The sequence below is a fragment of the Phacochoerus africanus genome, chromosome 11 (genome assembly GCF_016906955.1).
Source record: "Phacochoerus africanus isolate WHEZ1 chromosome 11, ROS_Pafr_v1, whole genome shotgun sequence".
In the NCBI taxonomy this organism is placed as follows: domain Eukaryota; kingdom Metazoa; phylum Chordata; class Mammalia; order Artiodactyla; family Suidae; genus Phacochoerus; species Phacochoerus africanus.
Genome location: NC_062554.1, coordinates 35895467 through 35912595, shown reverse-complemented (window position 1 = coordinate 35912595; position 17129 = coordinate 35895467). Strand labels below are relative to the sequence as shown.

At 39.3% G+C, this 17129-nt stretch overlaps 1 protein-coding gene across 1 annotated transcript; it reads left to right on the top strand.

Annotated features, from left to right (window-relative positions):
* The first annotated feature begins 6469 nt into the window (after positions 1-6469).
* Positions 6470-15529, top strand: SLN (sarcolipin). Its single transcript, XM_047753773.1, has 3 exons — positions 6470-6621; positions 10665-10795; positions 14925-15529. Exon 3 carries the CDS (start codon positions 14986-14988, stop codon positions 15079-15081), a length of 96 nt encoding a protein of 31 aa, XP_047609729.1. The 5' UTR covers positions 6470-6621; positions 10665-10795; positions 14925-14985; the 3' UTR covers positions 15082-15529.
* Positions 15530-17129: the final 1600 nt, after the last annotated feature.

The following is a 17129-nucleotide window of genomic DNA, read 5'->3' as shown; positions in this document are numbered from 1 at the left end:
TGCAGGACCAGATGGCTTCACAGGCGAATTCTACCAAACATAAAAAGAACTTATACCCATCCTTCTTAAACTTTTACAAAAGACTGAAGATGAAGGAATAATCCCAAAGACATTCTATGAAGCCACCATCACCCTAATACCAAAACCAGACAAAGATACTACTAAAAAGAAAATTATAGGCCAATATATTGGATGAATATGGACACAAAAATTCTCAACAAAATTTTAGCCAGCTGAATCCAATAACACATAAAAAAGATCATATACCACAACTAAGTGGGATTCATCACAAGTTCACAAGGATTGTTCAACATATGCAAATCAATCAACATCATATACTACATTAACAAAAGAATAGTCAAAAACCACATGATCATCTCAATAGATGCCGAAAAAGCATATAACAAAATCCAACATCCATTCATGATAAAAACTCTCACCAAAAGTGGGTATAGAGGGAACATATCTTCACATAATAAATACCATCTATGACAAGCCCACAGCCAACATAACACTCAATGGAGAAAAGCTGAAAGCCTTCCCTCTAAAATCTGGAACCAGACGAGGATGCCCACTCTCACCACTTTTATTCAGCATAGTACTGGAAGTCGTAGCCATAGCAATCAGACAAACAAAAGAATTAAAAGTATCCAAGTTGGAAGAGAAGAGGTAAAATTGTCACTCTATGCTGATGACATGATACTGTATATAGAAAACCCTAAGGACTCCACACAAAAACTAATGGATCTGATAAAAAAAAATTCATCAAAGTAACAAGATACAAGATTAACATTCAGAAATTGGTTACATTTCTAAATACTAACAATGAAATATTAGAAAAGGAATAAAAAAATACCTTTTAATTTCTCACCCCCTAAAATTAAATACCTAGGAATAAATCTAATGACGGAGGTAACTTATGTGCTGAGAACTATAAAATAATAATCAAGGAAATTAAAGAGGATTTAAAGAAATGGAAAGATATTTTGTGCTTCTGGATTGAAAGAATATCATTAAAATGGCCATACTACCCAAAGCAATCTACAGATTTAATGTGATCCCCATCAAATTGCCCATGACATTTTTCATAGAACCAGAACAAAAATCCAAAAATTTATATGGAACCATAAAGGACCCAGAATTGTCAAAGAAATCCTGAAGGGAAACAAACAAGAGGCATAATTTTCCCAGACCTAGACCATATTACAAAGCTACAGTAATCAAGACAGTGTGGGAATTCCTGTCGTGGCACAGTGGAAACAAATCTGACTAAGATCCATGAGGACACAGGTTCGATCCCTGGCCTTGCTCAGTGGGTTGAGGATCCAGTGTTGCTGTGAGCTGTGGTGCAGACCAGCAGCTGTAGCTCCCATTCAAACCCTAGTCTGGGAAACTTCATATGCGGAAGGTGCAGCCCTAAAAGAAAAAAAAAAAAAGGCAATGTGGTACTGGTACAAAAACAGACACATGAACCAATGGAACAGAATAGAGAGCCCAGGAATAAACCCAGACGCCTATGGTCAATTAATCTTCGGCAAAGGAGGCAAAAATATAAAACGGGAAAAGGACAGTCTCTTTAGGTGGTGCTGGGAAAACTGAACAGCTGCATGTAAATCAATGAAACTAGAACACACCCTCACACATGCACAAAAATAACTCAAAATAGCCTAAAGATTTAAACATAAAACAAGAAACCATAAAATTCCTAGAAGAGAACAAATGTTTTCTTAGGCCAGTCTCCCAAGGCAATGGAGATGAAAACAGAAATAAACAAACGGTTCCTAATCAAACTCACAAGCTCTTGCTCAGCAAAGGATATCATAAAAAAAGGAAAAAATGAAAAAAAAATGAAAAGACAACCTATGGAATGGGAGAAAATAGTTACAAGCAATGCAACTGTCAAGGGATTAATCTCCAAAATATATAAACAACTCACACAGCTCAGCAACAACAAAAAACAAATAACCCAATTGGAAAATGGGCAGAAGAAGTAGTTCCCGTTGTGCCTCCACAGTTAACCAACCTGACTAGTATCCATGAGGACACAGAATCGATCCCTGGCCTCACTCAGTGGGTTAAGGATCCACGTTGCTCTTGAGCTACAGTGTAGGTCACAGATGCGGCTTGGATCCCCCAGTTGTGGCTGTGGCATAGGCCGGCAGCTATAGCTCCGATTTGACTCCTAGCTTGGGATCCTCCATATACTGCGGGTGTGGTCCTACAAAGACAAAAGACAAATAGACATTTCTCCAAAGAAGACATACAGTTGGCCAGCAGGCACATGAAAAAACGCTCATCATCGCTAATTATCAGAGAAAAGCAAATCAAAACTACAATGAAGCACCTCACATTGGTCAGAATGGCCATCACTAGTAAGTCTACAAATAGCAAATTCTAGAGAGGGCGTGGAGAAAAGGGAACCCTCCCCACACACACTGTTGGTGGGAATGTAAATCGGTGCAGCCACTATACAGAGCAGTATGGAGGTTCCTTTAAAAACTAAAATAAAGTTACCATATGATCCTGAAATCCCACTCCTGGGCATACATTCAGAGAAAACTCTAATTTAAAAAGATACATACAGCCCAATATTCATAGCAGCACTATTCACAGTAGCTGTGACATGTAAGCAACCTAAATGTCCATTGACAGAGGAATGAATAAAGAAGATGTGACACACACACACACACACACACACACAATAGAATACTACTTAGCCATAAAAAGAATGAAACAATGCCATTTGCAGCAACATGGATGCAACAAGAGATTCTCATACTATGTGAAGTTAAGTCAGGAAGCGAAAAACAAATATCATGATATCACTTGTATGTGGAATCTGAAATATGACACAAATGAGCCTATCTGCAAAACAGAAACAGACTCACAGACATACAGACTTGTAGTTGCCAAGGGGGAGGAAGAGGGAGTGAGATGCACTGGTAGTTTGGGGTTGGTAGATGCAAACTATTACAATTTGAATGGATAAGCAATGAGGTCCTGCTGTATAGTACAGGGAACTATTTCCAAACTCTTGTGATAGACCATGATGGGGGATGATATGAGAAAAAGAATGTATATATGTATGTATGACTGGGTCACTTTGTTGTGCAACAGAAATTGAAACAACACTGTCAATCAACTACACTTTAAAGCTTGCCCTGCCTCAGCTTTGGTTTCATTTTTGGCTGCATGAATCCGAACAGAAAATGAATCTTCCTTGCCAAGGCAGGGGGCCTTAGTTGGGCTAGGGCCCGAGTTGGGGTCCATATGACACAATTTGGTAAAAAAAAAAGATAATGGGATTTGTTAATTTTGTGTGGTAGGAACATTTAAATTATTTTACGTTTCTAAATTTTAAAATTTTCTAAAAAAAAAAAAAACCTCTACAACAACTACATTGTTTGTTGCTCAACTTCAGCAGCAGAGAAATCATCCCTTTAAAGCATATTATGAGCCAACCTATAAACAGCTGTCAGACCTGGTTAGTGGTAGGAAGCCTAGCATGTACTATTCTTAGATCAAGAAGCCTGAGTAGTTCAAGTTACTACAGGTCTTGTAAACATCATTGTCTTTTCTCATGTAAATTGGTGAAAATGAGAGCGTTTTATTTTTTAAACATTTATTTGCCTGTGACTCTCCAAAGCTGAATAGTTATTAATTACTTCACACTCATACATAAATCTATTTATTTATTTTTGCTTTTTAGTGCCATACCTGCGGCATATGGAAGTTTCTCAGGTTTGGAGTCAAATAGCTGCCCGGCCTACCCACAGCCATAGCGATGTGGGATCCGACCTACACCACAGCTCACTGGCAATGACATATCCCCAACCCACTGAGCAAGATCAGGGATTGAACCCACATCCTCATGGATACTAGCCAGATAAATTTTTGCTGAGCCATGACGGGAACTCCCGATATATTTATTTAACAAACTTTATGGAATGCCCACTATATTACATGTACCAGCTGCCTAGCCACTGAGGCTACATGAATGAAAGATACAATCCTTGTTCTTCTATTTTTTTAATGGCCATGCCAGCAGCATATGAAAATTCTTGGACCAGGGATTGAATGCGAGCTGCAGCTGCAGCCTATGCCGAAACTGTGGCAATGCCGGATCCTTTAACTCACTGTACCAGGTGAGGGATGGAACCCACGCTTTCACAGCAACCTAAGCCACTGCAGTCGGATTCCTAACTTGCTGTGCCATAGCCAGAACTCCACAATCCTTATTAAGGAGAGGAGGTGGATAGGAGGGTCAGTGTGGACAATAGAGTGAAATCAATAGCGTCTAGAGCGTTGTAGTTCACAGAGTTTGATCCATCCCAGCCTTGAGGACCAGGGGAGTGAGACACTTGAATCATGTACTATTATTAAGCAGCAAACAAAGGTGGGAGGTGTAGAGGAGAGGGGGAAAGGATGGTATAATCAGAGGGAATGGCATATGCACACGTGGAGAGAATATCTGAGGAACTGCAGGTTTGGGTTTGCTGCAGAGGAGGTTAGGGGGTTAGAACCTTGATCATGGTAGGGCCTTGCCTCTGCAGCTAAAGATTTTAGACCTAATCTGGGAGCTGCAGGAAACCTCTGAAATAAGAAATAATATGCTTTCTCTCTGCAGTGCCAAGAAGCCAATTTTTACTCTGACTCCAATGGAAAGACAATTGGTAGAAAGCACAGATGCTGCAGTACTGTTGTAAGGGCACTGATGTGGTAGGACCTTGCCTTGTGCTTCCACTGTTTCTAGTGCTGCACTTTCAGGTATGTGAATGCATGTTTTATTTACTGATGGAGCAGGCCTGATAGAAGCCGATTTGCCCTGGGAACAAAGGCCCCTCCTGAGAGAGAATTCATCCCAAGAGGAGGAAAGTTTGGTGTAGTATCAAATCTTAGTAATGAAGGGAAGGAGTAGGTCTGGGATAACAAGACGCCTATTACTTTTATGTAGCCTCTGGCTGAACTTGCCTGTGAACTTATGTCTGGGGAGATGCTGGAGTGAGAGTGAGGATGCTTCCTTTGGTACGCCTCAGTAGGATGTAACATACAGAAAGAGGCACACTATCTCACCCCATCTCCTCATTTTGCTCTGGAAGTAAGTGTAACTTTGGTACCTTTAGTTTCTGTGCAGAGGGGGCTGCAGAGGAAGTAGTATCTGGCAGGCATGGTTGACACCCAAGGCAAGTAGTGGTGGTTCTTGGCAGATGGCAGTTGTTCATAGAGAAAGTAACAGTGATGTCCTGTTTTTGTGCTGTTCCTCAGTGGGAGTGGTTGATATCTAAGTGCCTGGTGAGTACTGTAACATCTAGCAAGAGGGCTAGGACAGAAGAAGAAAAAGTTAGCTTGTTAGCACAAAATGTGTGCCCCCATGTCTTCAAATATCTTCAGGCCGAAGATATAATTCAGGCCTCCTCTTCTGTCCCATACTGGCAAATGGGGGCAAGAACAAACAAAATACACACTAAAGAGAGGAGGCCTAAACCACCTCTCCCAGATAAGCTGCCCAAATTCCCGGAATACTAGCCCCTGGCAACTCCACATTCACTTACTGTAAAAGTGTAAAAGGTTAGGTTACTGTAGAACAAGTGCTCGATTGCCCTCCGAGATAGCACATCCTTCATCCAAAAGGAAACTTAGCCTGTATCTTGCATCCAGTTAATCTTCTTCCACATTACTGCAACTAGGCACTTTTGTTTTCTCATTACCTTCACAGACAGCAGAGAGAGATTTTCATGATTCTTCATGATTCTATTCTCTCTGCTTTAAATAGCTAAAGGCTTAAGCCAAATGAACTCGTTTACAGAGAACAAGCAATTTTGTCTTGTCTATATTATTCTTACTGAAATGGTAATTGTGTTATTCCGACAGATTCTCAAGAGAGATTCAGTGAAAATACCCTGATCAAATTCACCAAGGAACAGAATGTTTCAAGTGGGCGTGTCTGGCTAGAATCTCTCTGAGCTGTTCAGTAACAGCACATCAAAAGATTGCTGAATTTTTATTTCCCATCAGAAAAATAACAAAGCGAATCTGAAATCTGGGAGTGTTTTGAGGGCAGATGGTATTAGCTTAGTAGTAAACACATTTTTGGCTGCTGCTTTTTCCCCCCCTTTGGCAGCTATGTTTAATGGGCTGAGAGAAAGCTGTTTGCTTGCAGAATCTTATTATAGAGCAGAAATATACTTGTTCCAGAGAAGAGGAATTTAATTGGTTCCAAGTCAAATGATGTTAACAGGTGTCACCCCACCAATCCAGGACTTAAAATGGGTTATTATAAACAGGACTAATACATATTTTTCTGGCTCTGACACCCACCTATTATGCAAGACTGCATGCCCCTGTAATGTTCCTCCGGATTATTTCTAGCAACTTTAGGGGGTGGTTGACACGTGCTCACGCACACGTACTGTCGGCTACCACATAGTGCCTGCCATTTTCTTGCCCTTTAGCTCAAGCTCCTCTCTGCTGCCATCTGCCACTAAGGCCTGCACAGCTTAATATAAACTACAAGGAAGTCTCGATCAGTATTTCTGCTTCTGCCAGGCTCCGTGACACTTCAATGGAGGGACATTACATTGCTGGTTCCATGGATGCACTGAGGTCCACAAGATGGCACAGGTAGAGGGAGAATCTCTGTCCCTTTTAGTGCTCCATACCGTTGAGGTAAATTGTCAAAGAGCTGGGGAGTTTTTACCCATAGCGCTCTCTTCCTCTAGGATCCAGACCTCAAGCTTAGTGAAGTAGGATGGGTAGTGTGTGGGAGTGGTGCCATGGAATGTGCCTCTCAGATGTGACTGCACCGTACTTGAGGTGGACCCCAGCTGCTCTTTGAAATCATAATCACGTTTGCATGGGGGGCCTTGCTTCCCTGGCAGCTGTCAGCCAGTAACGGAATTGCAGTCTAAGATGCTTCTACCCAACCTCCCTTCCTTTTTCCCTTGTCTCTTTCTCTTGCTATTTGATGACTGCAATGGAATAACTCTCTATTCTCCCTGTTGTTGACCACATGTGTCTTCTTGATCAAAACTCCCCTCAGAGTTTTCTCTCCCAGGTGATTTCTAGATCCTTTTTATGAGTAGATTGGATGTTGACCTCAATTTCCCCCACTCTCGTTTGCCTGTCATGCTCAGCCGTTTGGGGATCTCAGGATAAGAAGTGATGTGAGCCCCTTGCTATGTATGCTCAAGCATCTATTATGATTCTTTACTAGTTCGATGCAGTTAGAGAAACAAAGGAATATAAGAATTTATCCTTGCCTTTGAAATTTTTTTGGATGAAATATATTGTACTAATTAAACAGAAGAATTCACCATTAATAAAAGAAAACCTACAGGAAGGGAAGCATCCAAAGGGCAATCAAAAAGTTAGGCAAGTTTACTAGCTTTAAAATACATCAACACACTGCCTTTGAATTTAAGGTTAGTTAGTAAGCCAAAAATCACACATGTGCCACAAGGACTTAAAAATATAGATAATAATCATTAATTTTTCAAGGACATGGATAGCACTTTAAGGAATATGGTTTCCTCTTTCTCTGGGCTTGTACTCCTGTGCTTGGGATAATGGAAGAGCATGGCAGAAAGCTGTTTCTTTATTTCTGAGCAGCTCCATGTCCCGTTGAATGTGAAGATGTGAAGGTGAGAGAGGCACCGTAATCATCAGACTCATTGCTGTGATGTGTTAAGAGCTTATCGCCTTTCATTGAGGCCTTGCTGAATTCTCCCATTGGGTCAGAGACTCGTCAAATTCATGGTCTGACATAAGGTCTTCACTTTTTGCTTCCAAAGTAAAAAGATTGATGGAAATTGGGAGTAAATTAAACAAGTTAATTTAGCTCTTAATTAAGCATAAGAACACAGCATTAATTTTCAAAGGATATAATATTTTACACTTGGGAATGTATATGATGGTATGGATTGGGTGTCAATACCAGTATCAATGTGAATGTTGTTTTCTTAACATTTTTGACCTTTGGCTAAATTGTAGATTAATAAGCATAGAAATAAGATCAAGGATGTTTAGTATGTCCTCCTATTGATGGGAAGATCAGCAACTTGAAAGAAAGTTGATACGTAATGTTAAGTCATGCGAATTACAGAAAATATCAGCATAATTAAGTAAGGTTAATTTAAAGAGAGAAATTTTCTTTGGCAGCAAGGTTTGAAATCTCGTTATTCCAGCTTTTTAAATGAGAACAATAGTGTTGATTTTTTTTTTAATGGACTCACAGATCCTCAGTATTAAACTCTGCTTTAAGCCTTTGAATAGTTGTCATGTGACTTTGGGTGGCTTGCATATTTTTCAGGGAAGGGTTAGGTCAAACTAATGATGAGCTGAATTCTTAGTGTTATCACACTCTCTCATGACATCACAGGATAAACCACTAATATTAAGCTACTTCTGAAGTCTCTATCTGGGAATGTATGAATGTGCTGGGCACAATAGTCCCTGGTATAATGTTGGATAAACTTAAATGGGACAGCCAAACAGAAAAACTAAGCTAACTCAAGAATAAACAGTAGGATTATCTTCAAGTTACATTGAAATTGACCAGTTCAACTAAATTGACAGTTAGTAAGCTGTTTTGTGATATGTTAACATTTCCCCATTGTATTTAATATTTAGTTTTTTGATGGGGGCAGCCTGCAGCATGCAGAAGTTCCTGAGCCAGGGATGGAACTTGCACCACAGCAGTAACCAGAGCCACAGGAGTAACAACACTGGATCCTTAACCCACTGAGTCACCAGGGAACTCCTATTTTTTTTTTTTCTTTTTTGGCTGCTGCATGGTATATGGAGTTCCTGGGCCAGGGATCAGATCCAAGCCACAGCTGTGACCTAAGCCACAGCTATGGCAATGCTGGTGGATCCTTAACCTGGTGTGCTGGGCTGAGGATCGAACCTGCATCCCAGGGCTCCCAAGATGCTGCTGATCCTATTGTGCCCCAGTGGGAACTCCCAGGGAACTCTTATTTAACATTTAAAATATTGTGGAGCTAATTCCTATTCCAATATATACAAAATAAATGCTTTCCCATAAATCCAATACCAATACATGGTACAGTATGAATAATTTCATTCTATAAGAATCAAAAAAGATAAAGGTTTTTCAAGTATCAAATTCTTTTACCAAAACGAACTTGTGAATTTGAGATTGTACCTATGGAACCTCAAACATGAATAAAAAGTGACATAAAGTTTTTTTGTTTTTTGGGGTTTTTTTTGCTTTTGGGTGGTGATATTAATGGTAATTTAAAATATCTTTATACTTTTGTATTTTCAAATTTTTAGAATAAATATATAACTTTTTAATTGGACCAAAAATAATTTTGAGTGGTTATAAAAAGGGATAGGAATAGCTTAATAAGTAGGAGAATATTCCTAGCATTTGAAACAATCTGTCAAAGACTTGGAAGCAAAAGACAGAAATCTGCCTACAGTCAAGGAGTTTGCCAATGTTTTATTGCACTATAATTACTATATAATACCTGTCGCTTCAACAAGCTGTCTTTTTACAAGGCATGTGAAAACAGAACATTATATTAAGGTTCCTAATCACTATGTTTCTATCAAAATGAAGAAATGGAATGGAAAGTTTTTCCTGTAGTAATATTTCTAGAGCATGAGGAATGATGGGAAAGGTTTGGCTATGAACACCACTATATAGGGAATTTTGTTTATGTCTTCTGGGAATATATTATTTTGATAGATCTTAACTGGGAAATCAGAGGGGAAATTTGTTCTTTTATCTACAAAGAAAGGATTTAGTGAGCAAGCAATTGCTGGGGTCATGTTTAATTGATGTGTTTTCAAGTTTCAGTTAAACTCTTCAGAGGCTTCATTTACCTTGACATCTGGAATATTGATTACAAACTCATTTTACCAGTTTAGTTTTAGTCAGTGTTTATATTTGAAAGTTATATAATTTTATTTCTTTCAGGTATATTCTATAACTCATGTTTTTCACTAGTTTTGACCAGTTCTCTTGCTACCCCTAAATCACCCAGATGTCTGAGTTTTGCTGTATGAGTTTACTGCTGTATAAGTACATTGACAGAGATCTATAAACCATGGCTTCCACAGCTGTTTCAGATGAAACTGTATATTAATGTGTAAACTTACAACATACAGCTTAGCTGGAAAGTTATGTGGAACAGGTGACTGGGAAGATCACTTTCACCTCTTGGACTGAAGTCAGTTTTAAGGAGCTAAGATGCCTGTTGAATTCTGGTGTGTGTATGGTTTGGGGTGTGCATGTGCAAGACAGGGAACTCTTCGTGCTTCAAAAAGCTGAAAACACGGGTGATTAAATGAAGTCGAATTTTTACACCCTCACATGCTGAGTAGGCAGAGCAGCCAAAAGCAGCAAAGCTTTGTTAATACTAGTCTATCACTCTTGGTTTATGATGTTTTAGACACGTGTTAGAGAGCTTCTTGAAGATGTAAAAGATGAATTTAAAACCTATATCAGTTGTACCCAAAGTCAACTGGGAAGAAAAGATTTTAAGTCCTTGGGCTGTGAATACAAATTGGCAGCCAAAGGAACAGTCTTAGTCAACACATTTCCGTGTCCCCCTAAACACAAATAGCCTCCAGCCTTTGGAGGTTGTTCCTTCGAGATGTTTCATCGGTGACATCACAGTGATTGCCACCTCCCTCAGACTACTTTAGGCCCTGCCCAGAGTCCAGGAGTCCAGACAGCCTGGAAGACAAGCAGGAGTTGCAGCCCAAGTTGGAGAGAGAGAGAGAGGAGAAGCCTACTGCAGCCCTGTGTGTCCTTGACGCTGTTCAGGTAATAGCAGGATTTTTATGTTTTGCTTACTGTATGTGTATGCATACAAGTTGAAAATGAGAAAAGCAGAGGAATATTTACATTTCTTAGTGAAATCAGCAATACCTATTATACACAATATTTCTTAAAGTAGAAAGTGAATATTACTGATTCTTGTTTTACTTTTTTTCACCTCATGTTATGCATTTTCTCCCTTCCTACTAAATTGCTTTTTTTTTTTAATGTATCATAAGGGAAAGTATGTCTTGCATCTTTTCCAAGTCTCCATTCAAAGAAAGTGAATGTCAAACAATTTATTCAGAGTTTTTTGTGCCTTCACCATATGGCAATCACTTTGGATCATATGGTGTGATCTTGACTTCAGGAAAGAACTTAAATGAAGCCAAAATTGTCTTTGTGGGTTAACAGCAGAAAAAAAGGAAGATTGCTGATTTGAATTTTTTCCTTTGGTGTAAATGTGTATGAAGGTAAAATACTCCCCTTACAGTTAATATATGTGTTGGCTGAATTGGATTCCTTGGAAATTTTCACCTTAACTTTGTGTTTTATTAATTAAAAAATATATAAAACAACAAATATTTAAGTTCACCATCAAAGTGCAAGAAAGAATAAGAGGTAAACCACAAGAAATAAAGAAGTGTAATGGGTTCTGTCAATTCAGAGGCTATTGAAAAAAATGTGAAGAGTGCATAAAACACACCATTTGAACAATCATTTTAAGGCAACACCTGTATAAATATCACCCAGGTCAAGAAATAGATCATGCCCAACACCCGGAAGTCCATCCTTGATCACCTCCCCCTTTTGTCCTACCGTAGGTGGTCACCATCTTGATTGTCAAAATAATCTTATCAGTGCTTTTCTTTATAATTTTACCATCTATGCAACATTCCTAAACAAGATGATTAAGTTTCCTGTTTTTGGCTTTGTAGAAATGGAATCATATTCTGTGTTTCTTTTTATAAATCCCTCTTTTGCTCAATAGTTGTTTGTGGAGATCCACCCATCTTATTGTGTGTGTTGTAGTTCATGCATTTTCTTTTCTCTATAGCATTTTAATGTGTGACTACATCCCAATTCACATCTATTCTATTGCTGATGAACATTAGAGTTGTTTCCAGCTTGGAAATATGATGAAAATGTTGCTGTGGGAGTTCCCATCATGGCACAGCAGAAAGAATCCAACTAGGAACCATGAGGTTGCAGGTTTGATCCCTGGCCTCACTCAGTGGGTTAAGGATCTGGCAATGCCGTGAGCTGTGGTGTAGTTTGCAGACATGGCTCAGATCCTGTGTTGCTGTGGCTGTGGCGTAAGCTGACAGCTGTAGCTCCGATTGGACCCCTAGCCTGGGAACTTCCATATGCTGCGGGTGTGGCCTAAAAAACAAAAACAAACAAACAAACAAAAACTGTTGCTATGAACATTCTTATATATGAATCCTGATATGTATGTGCTTATGCTTCTAGAGTAGAAATGAAATAGCTGGATAAAGGGGAATGAGTTTTATCAACCTTAATTAAAAAATATCAAATTGTTTGCCCAAAGGTTGAAAATTTGTTTAGCCTGAGCAGTTATTCATAGTAATTAATTCATTCCTGTAATCACTCCTATGGAGTAACCACAATTTCAGCAACTGTTTCCAGTCTGCCAGCTCTAGTTCTGCCCCTAACTTGCTATGTGTCATTACACAAACAAATTTACCTTCTGCTGAAAGTTACTTTCTCAGCTATAATCCTGGGAGAGGTAAAAATCACAATAAAACTTGCCTGAGTTGTGAAGGTTACAGAGTAGACTGTGAAGGTCACATGAACAAAGCTACGAACAACTTTCAGCAACATTTCGGAGTATGTTCCTTTGGGGCACTATCTATGATTCCTTTTATGTAAGAACTTAATCTAATAAGCAGATTTGGTGGAACAGTTATCTTGCCCTCCCTGAATTGGGTTGTGTTGATCATTACAAATAGGATCTCATATTTTTTGCATATATCTGTATTTCTTTAGAACTTGCCTAAACAAATTGGCATTTAGACTAGGATTTAATTTTATTAATAAATTCCTAAGAAAGAATCTGCTTTAGATTCTCATTGCTTTGCCTCCAGCTGGAATTCTTCACTTCTTGTTCCCCTCTGCTCTTATGTACATTCTTACACATTCTCTATACTTCCTTTATACCTCACTTTCTTCTGTTTACTTTCTTCTTCAAGTAAATCTTTATAAAGATTTTCATTGGCAATCTACCATTTCCTTCATGTGGGAGGCAAGGACAAAAATAGGAATTAAGGAAAATGAAACATAAATCAATTGTCATTCACCATATTTTACACCAAGATTCAACAACCTACTGATTGATACCATCTTATTTGAACTTGTGTGTTACACCAATTATATAATATGAAGAATGATTATTCAACTGGTTTATCCAATTAATAATTTGGTCCATGAATAATAAAACAAATGTAGTAATTAAAATTAATAATTCAGTCAGGTTAGATGGTTAAAAATACCATCTTGCTAACAACCCTTCTTGACCCCTGAATTTCCACACTTAGAAAATTAACAAAACACTCTTTCCTCCTAAACTTTTTCACTTGATAGTAGACTTTTGTCCTAAATATCTGAAGTTTTATCATTAATCTTTAATTTCATTTGGTTTGCATATACACAGTGTCAATTATGCCACATCATTGGAGGTAATGGTTTTATTGACCACATTGCATATGTTCTCAAAGTATGATTTCCTGCATGTACTATCTGTAGAAGCTATAAAGATACCAGTCTTGCTTTTTGAAGTGTTTACAATATAGGCACATCCTGGACTTGACTAAAAATAGCTTGCACAAACCCTTGTTGAAACAGAAGTACCCATGAGGTTAACACTTGCTCTTTGGACTGAAGGCCTGATATGTTAGGAACTTTTGGTTGACCCCAGTAGGCTCTGTGCCCAATGCAAGGCTTTTAAGAGGCCAGGCAGCTGTTGAAGCTACTTCATGCTTTCACAGCATTAGATGTAGACAGGTCAGCCTGAAACCTGAAAAATTATGGTATCCTACTTCTACATGTAATTCAAAACAAGAACAATACTAAGGCATATCATTTTTTTTTTTTTCAGTTTTGGTGACCTTGCAAAGCAAGGACACACACGTAGAAATTAGAAAAAATGTAATATTTTGTAAATTCAAAATGTAATATTTTATCAATGATGCACAATATAATTTTTTTCACAGGAAAATAATCAAGCAAAAAGCCAGGCTATCTGTAGAAGTCAGGGTCCTTCAGAGAAACAGAACCAATTTGTGTGTGTGTGTGTATGTGTGTGTGTGTGCGCGTGTGCGTGCGCTCGCGATGTAATTGGCTCATGATCGTGGAAGCTGGCAGATCCAAAATCTGCAGGGTTGGCAAGAGGGTGGAGACCCAGAGAAGTGTAGCAGCTTTACTCCAAAGATAGTCTGGAGGCTAGAAATCTGAGATCAAGGTATTGAAAGCGTTGATTCCTTCCGGGGTCTGTCTCCTTGGCTTGCATATGACCATCTTCTCCCTGTGTCTACACAGTCTGTGTCCTAATCTCGTCTTCTTATAAGGACACGAGTCATGTTGGATTAGGACCCATCTTAATACCCTCATTTAAACTTAATTACCTCTTGAAAGCCCCTGTCTCCAAATATAGTCATATTCCTCAATAAAAAATTTAGAGAATATGGGAGTTCCCGTCGTGGCGCAGTGGTTAACGAATCCGACTAGGAACCATGAGGTCGCGGGTTCGGTCTCTGCCCTTGCTCAGTGGGTTAACGATCCGGCGTTGACGTGAGCTGTGGTGTAGGTTGCAGACGCGGCTTGGATCCCGCGTTGCTGTGGCTCTGGCATAGGCTGGTGGCTACAGCTCCAATTCGACCCCTAGCCTGGGAATCTCCATATGCTGCGGGAGCGGCCCAAGAAATAGCTAAAAAAAAAAAAAAAAAAAATTTAGAGAATATGTAGTCACATTCTAAGATGCTGGGGTTCAGATTTTAGCATATGAATTTTGAGGGGACATAGTTCACCCATGACATGTTCCTCCTCCATAATGCTTCTATTTCCTTTGATGATAGAACGCTCACTAATCCTCTGTTTTCTTTGTTACTTTTATTAGGAGATAAAGACCAGCAGGCGGTCTGAAGTCTGCCTTCAGTTCTCACTAAGCCACTCTGAGAATGGAGCGATCCACCCGGGAGCTGTGTCTCAACTTCACCGTTGTCCTAATTACAGTTATTCTTATATGGCTTCTTGTGAGGTCCTATCAGTACTGAGATGCCACAGCTCCTGGAATTGACTGCAATGCTCCAGAGCTGTCTTCTGTATGGCCTTCAATCCCATTGCTGTCATGGAATGCCTTTTTTTGGCACCCCATAGCACTTCTGACCTGCATGCACAGTATCCGAAGTGCCTCCAGTGCCAGGATCGATTGTGTGATTTCTAACGATGCTGCTCTGAAGGGCTGCCAAGTGTTTGCCAGTGAGCCTTAGATTTATTCCCCAACTCTTACTGCAAATGTGTTAGACAAGCCACAAGGTTAAAAGTAAACTGGATTCATGATGACAGAATTTTAACAAGCCTCTGATCTGTCTCACCACACATCCCTTCAACCCACACTCAGCAACCAAACTCTAAATCAACTGGCGAGAAGAAAGAACCATTAAAGGAAATCGTCACCAGCCCCTATAGCTGTCATGTGAATAAAGTTGTCAACCACAAAAATGGCTTTTAGAATTTATTTTAGCGTCTATTTGTGATACTGCATTTGACCGTTGGCTGTGATCGAAGTGACAAATGTTATAGTATTTCTGGCATTTGAGATAAGCCAAGAATCCTCCAACTGCTGAGGATTTGAAAACAAGTCAATTAAGAATGTCGCATTTCAAATAATTCTATTGGTTCAGTGCTCCTCAAACTTTCCCTCTGCACTAGTACCAAGGGCAGAGGGAAAATAAATCCATTCCACTAGGAGGTCTGGAGCACAGCTTGAATTGTCCACTAAAAGCCCAAAATTTCTTTGAAGTCTTGTGTTTTATCAATAAAATGCACAAAAAAATGTATGTTTGTAATATCTCCATGTTTGCTTTTTTTTTTTTTTTGTCTTTTTACAGCCATAGGTGCAGCATATGGAAGTTCCCAAGCTAGGGGTCAAATTGGAGCTGCACCTGTGACCTACACCACAGCTCACGGCAATGCCAGATCCTTAACTCCTTGAGCAAGGCCAGGGACCGAACCATCATCCTCATGGATACAAGTCAGTTTCATTACTGCTGAGCCATGATGGATACTCCAACTAATACAATTCTATTTCCGAGGAGTTTAAAACAAAGCCTTGGAATCATCTTTTTTTTGTCAATCAGCAGAGCAGTAGATAAGAAAGAACAAGAATACTTATGACTAATTAAGCTGATAGAAAACATTGTTGATCAAAATATTTGTTCCTCAATGCCAGAGGGCCATTGCCTGCCATGGGTCCATCATGTCCCTCAGTGGTGCTAGGATTCCTTTGTGTGTGTATGTGTGTGTTTATATTTGCATAGTTATTCACTTTGGGGGGAAATTAATCAGACATAGTAAACAAGTACAGAGATATGTGCTGATGGGGAAACTTTATAGGCTATATATTTTTATCAATTTTTTTTTCTTTTCGCCATTTCTTGGGCCGCTCCTGCAGTATATGGAGGTTCCCAGGCTAGGGGTCGAATAGGAGCTGTAGCCGCGGGCCTACGCTACAGCCACAGCAACTCGGGATCTGAGCCTTGTCTGCGACCTACACCACAGCTCACAGCAATGCCAAATTCTTAACCCACTGAGCAAGGCCAGGGATTGAACCCACAACCTCATCGTTCCTAGTCGTATTTGTTAACCACTGAGCCACGAAGGGAACTCCTGTTTTTATCAATTTTATAAAATTATCACACAACCATCATATGTGTGCTTTTAGCAGAAAACTTAAAGCAAGCAGTGATATATGTCATGAGTAGCTGTACTCTGTAATTCACTAGAAAATTTTCTTCCCATCCTGAACATTGAGGCAAAGATATAGCTGGAAAAAACAGTAGCTTTCAATTTTGATAGGGAGACAAATATTTGGTAAATAGTACAACTGAGTTAGTAGGATGGATCTTATAATTCAGGTCTAGCTTCTTGGATCAGTTGTCTATCACTGCTGTTGTCTTCTTGACCTGTTGTACATGAATTTTCTCCTCTGTTTGAGTATTGTTTTATGGCGAGTTTGAGGTCGGAAGTCCTCTCTAAAGACCAGTCCAATGCAGGGCCTTTTTAAAGTAGGAAATATAAATTTGAGTCAATCCCCTTTATT

Coding starts and splice junctions, on each gene's coding strand:
- SLN (XM_047753773.1), top strand. CDS start 14,986: ATGGAGCGATCCACCCGGGAGCTGTGTCTCAACTTCACCGTTGTCCTA.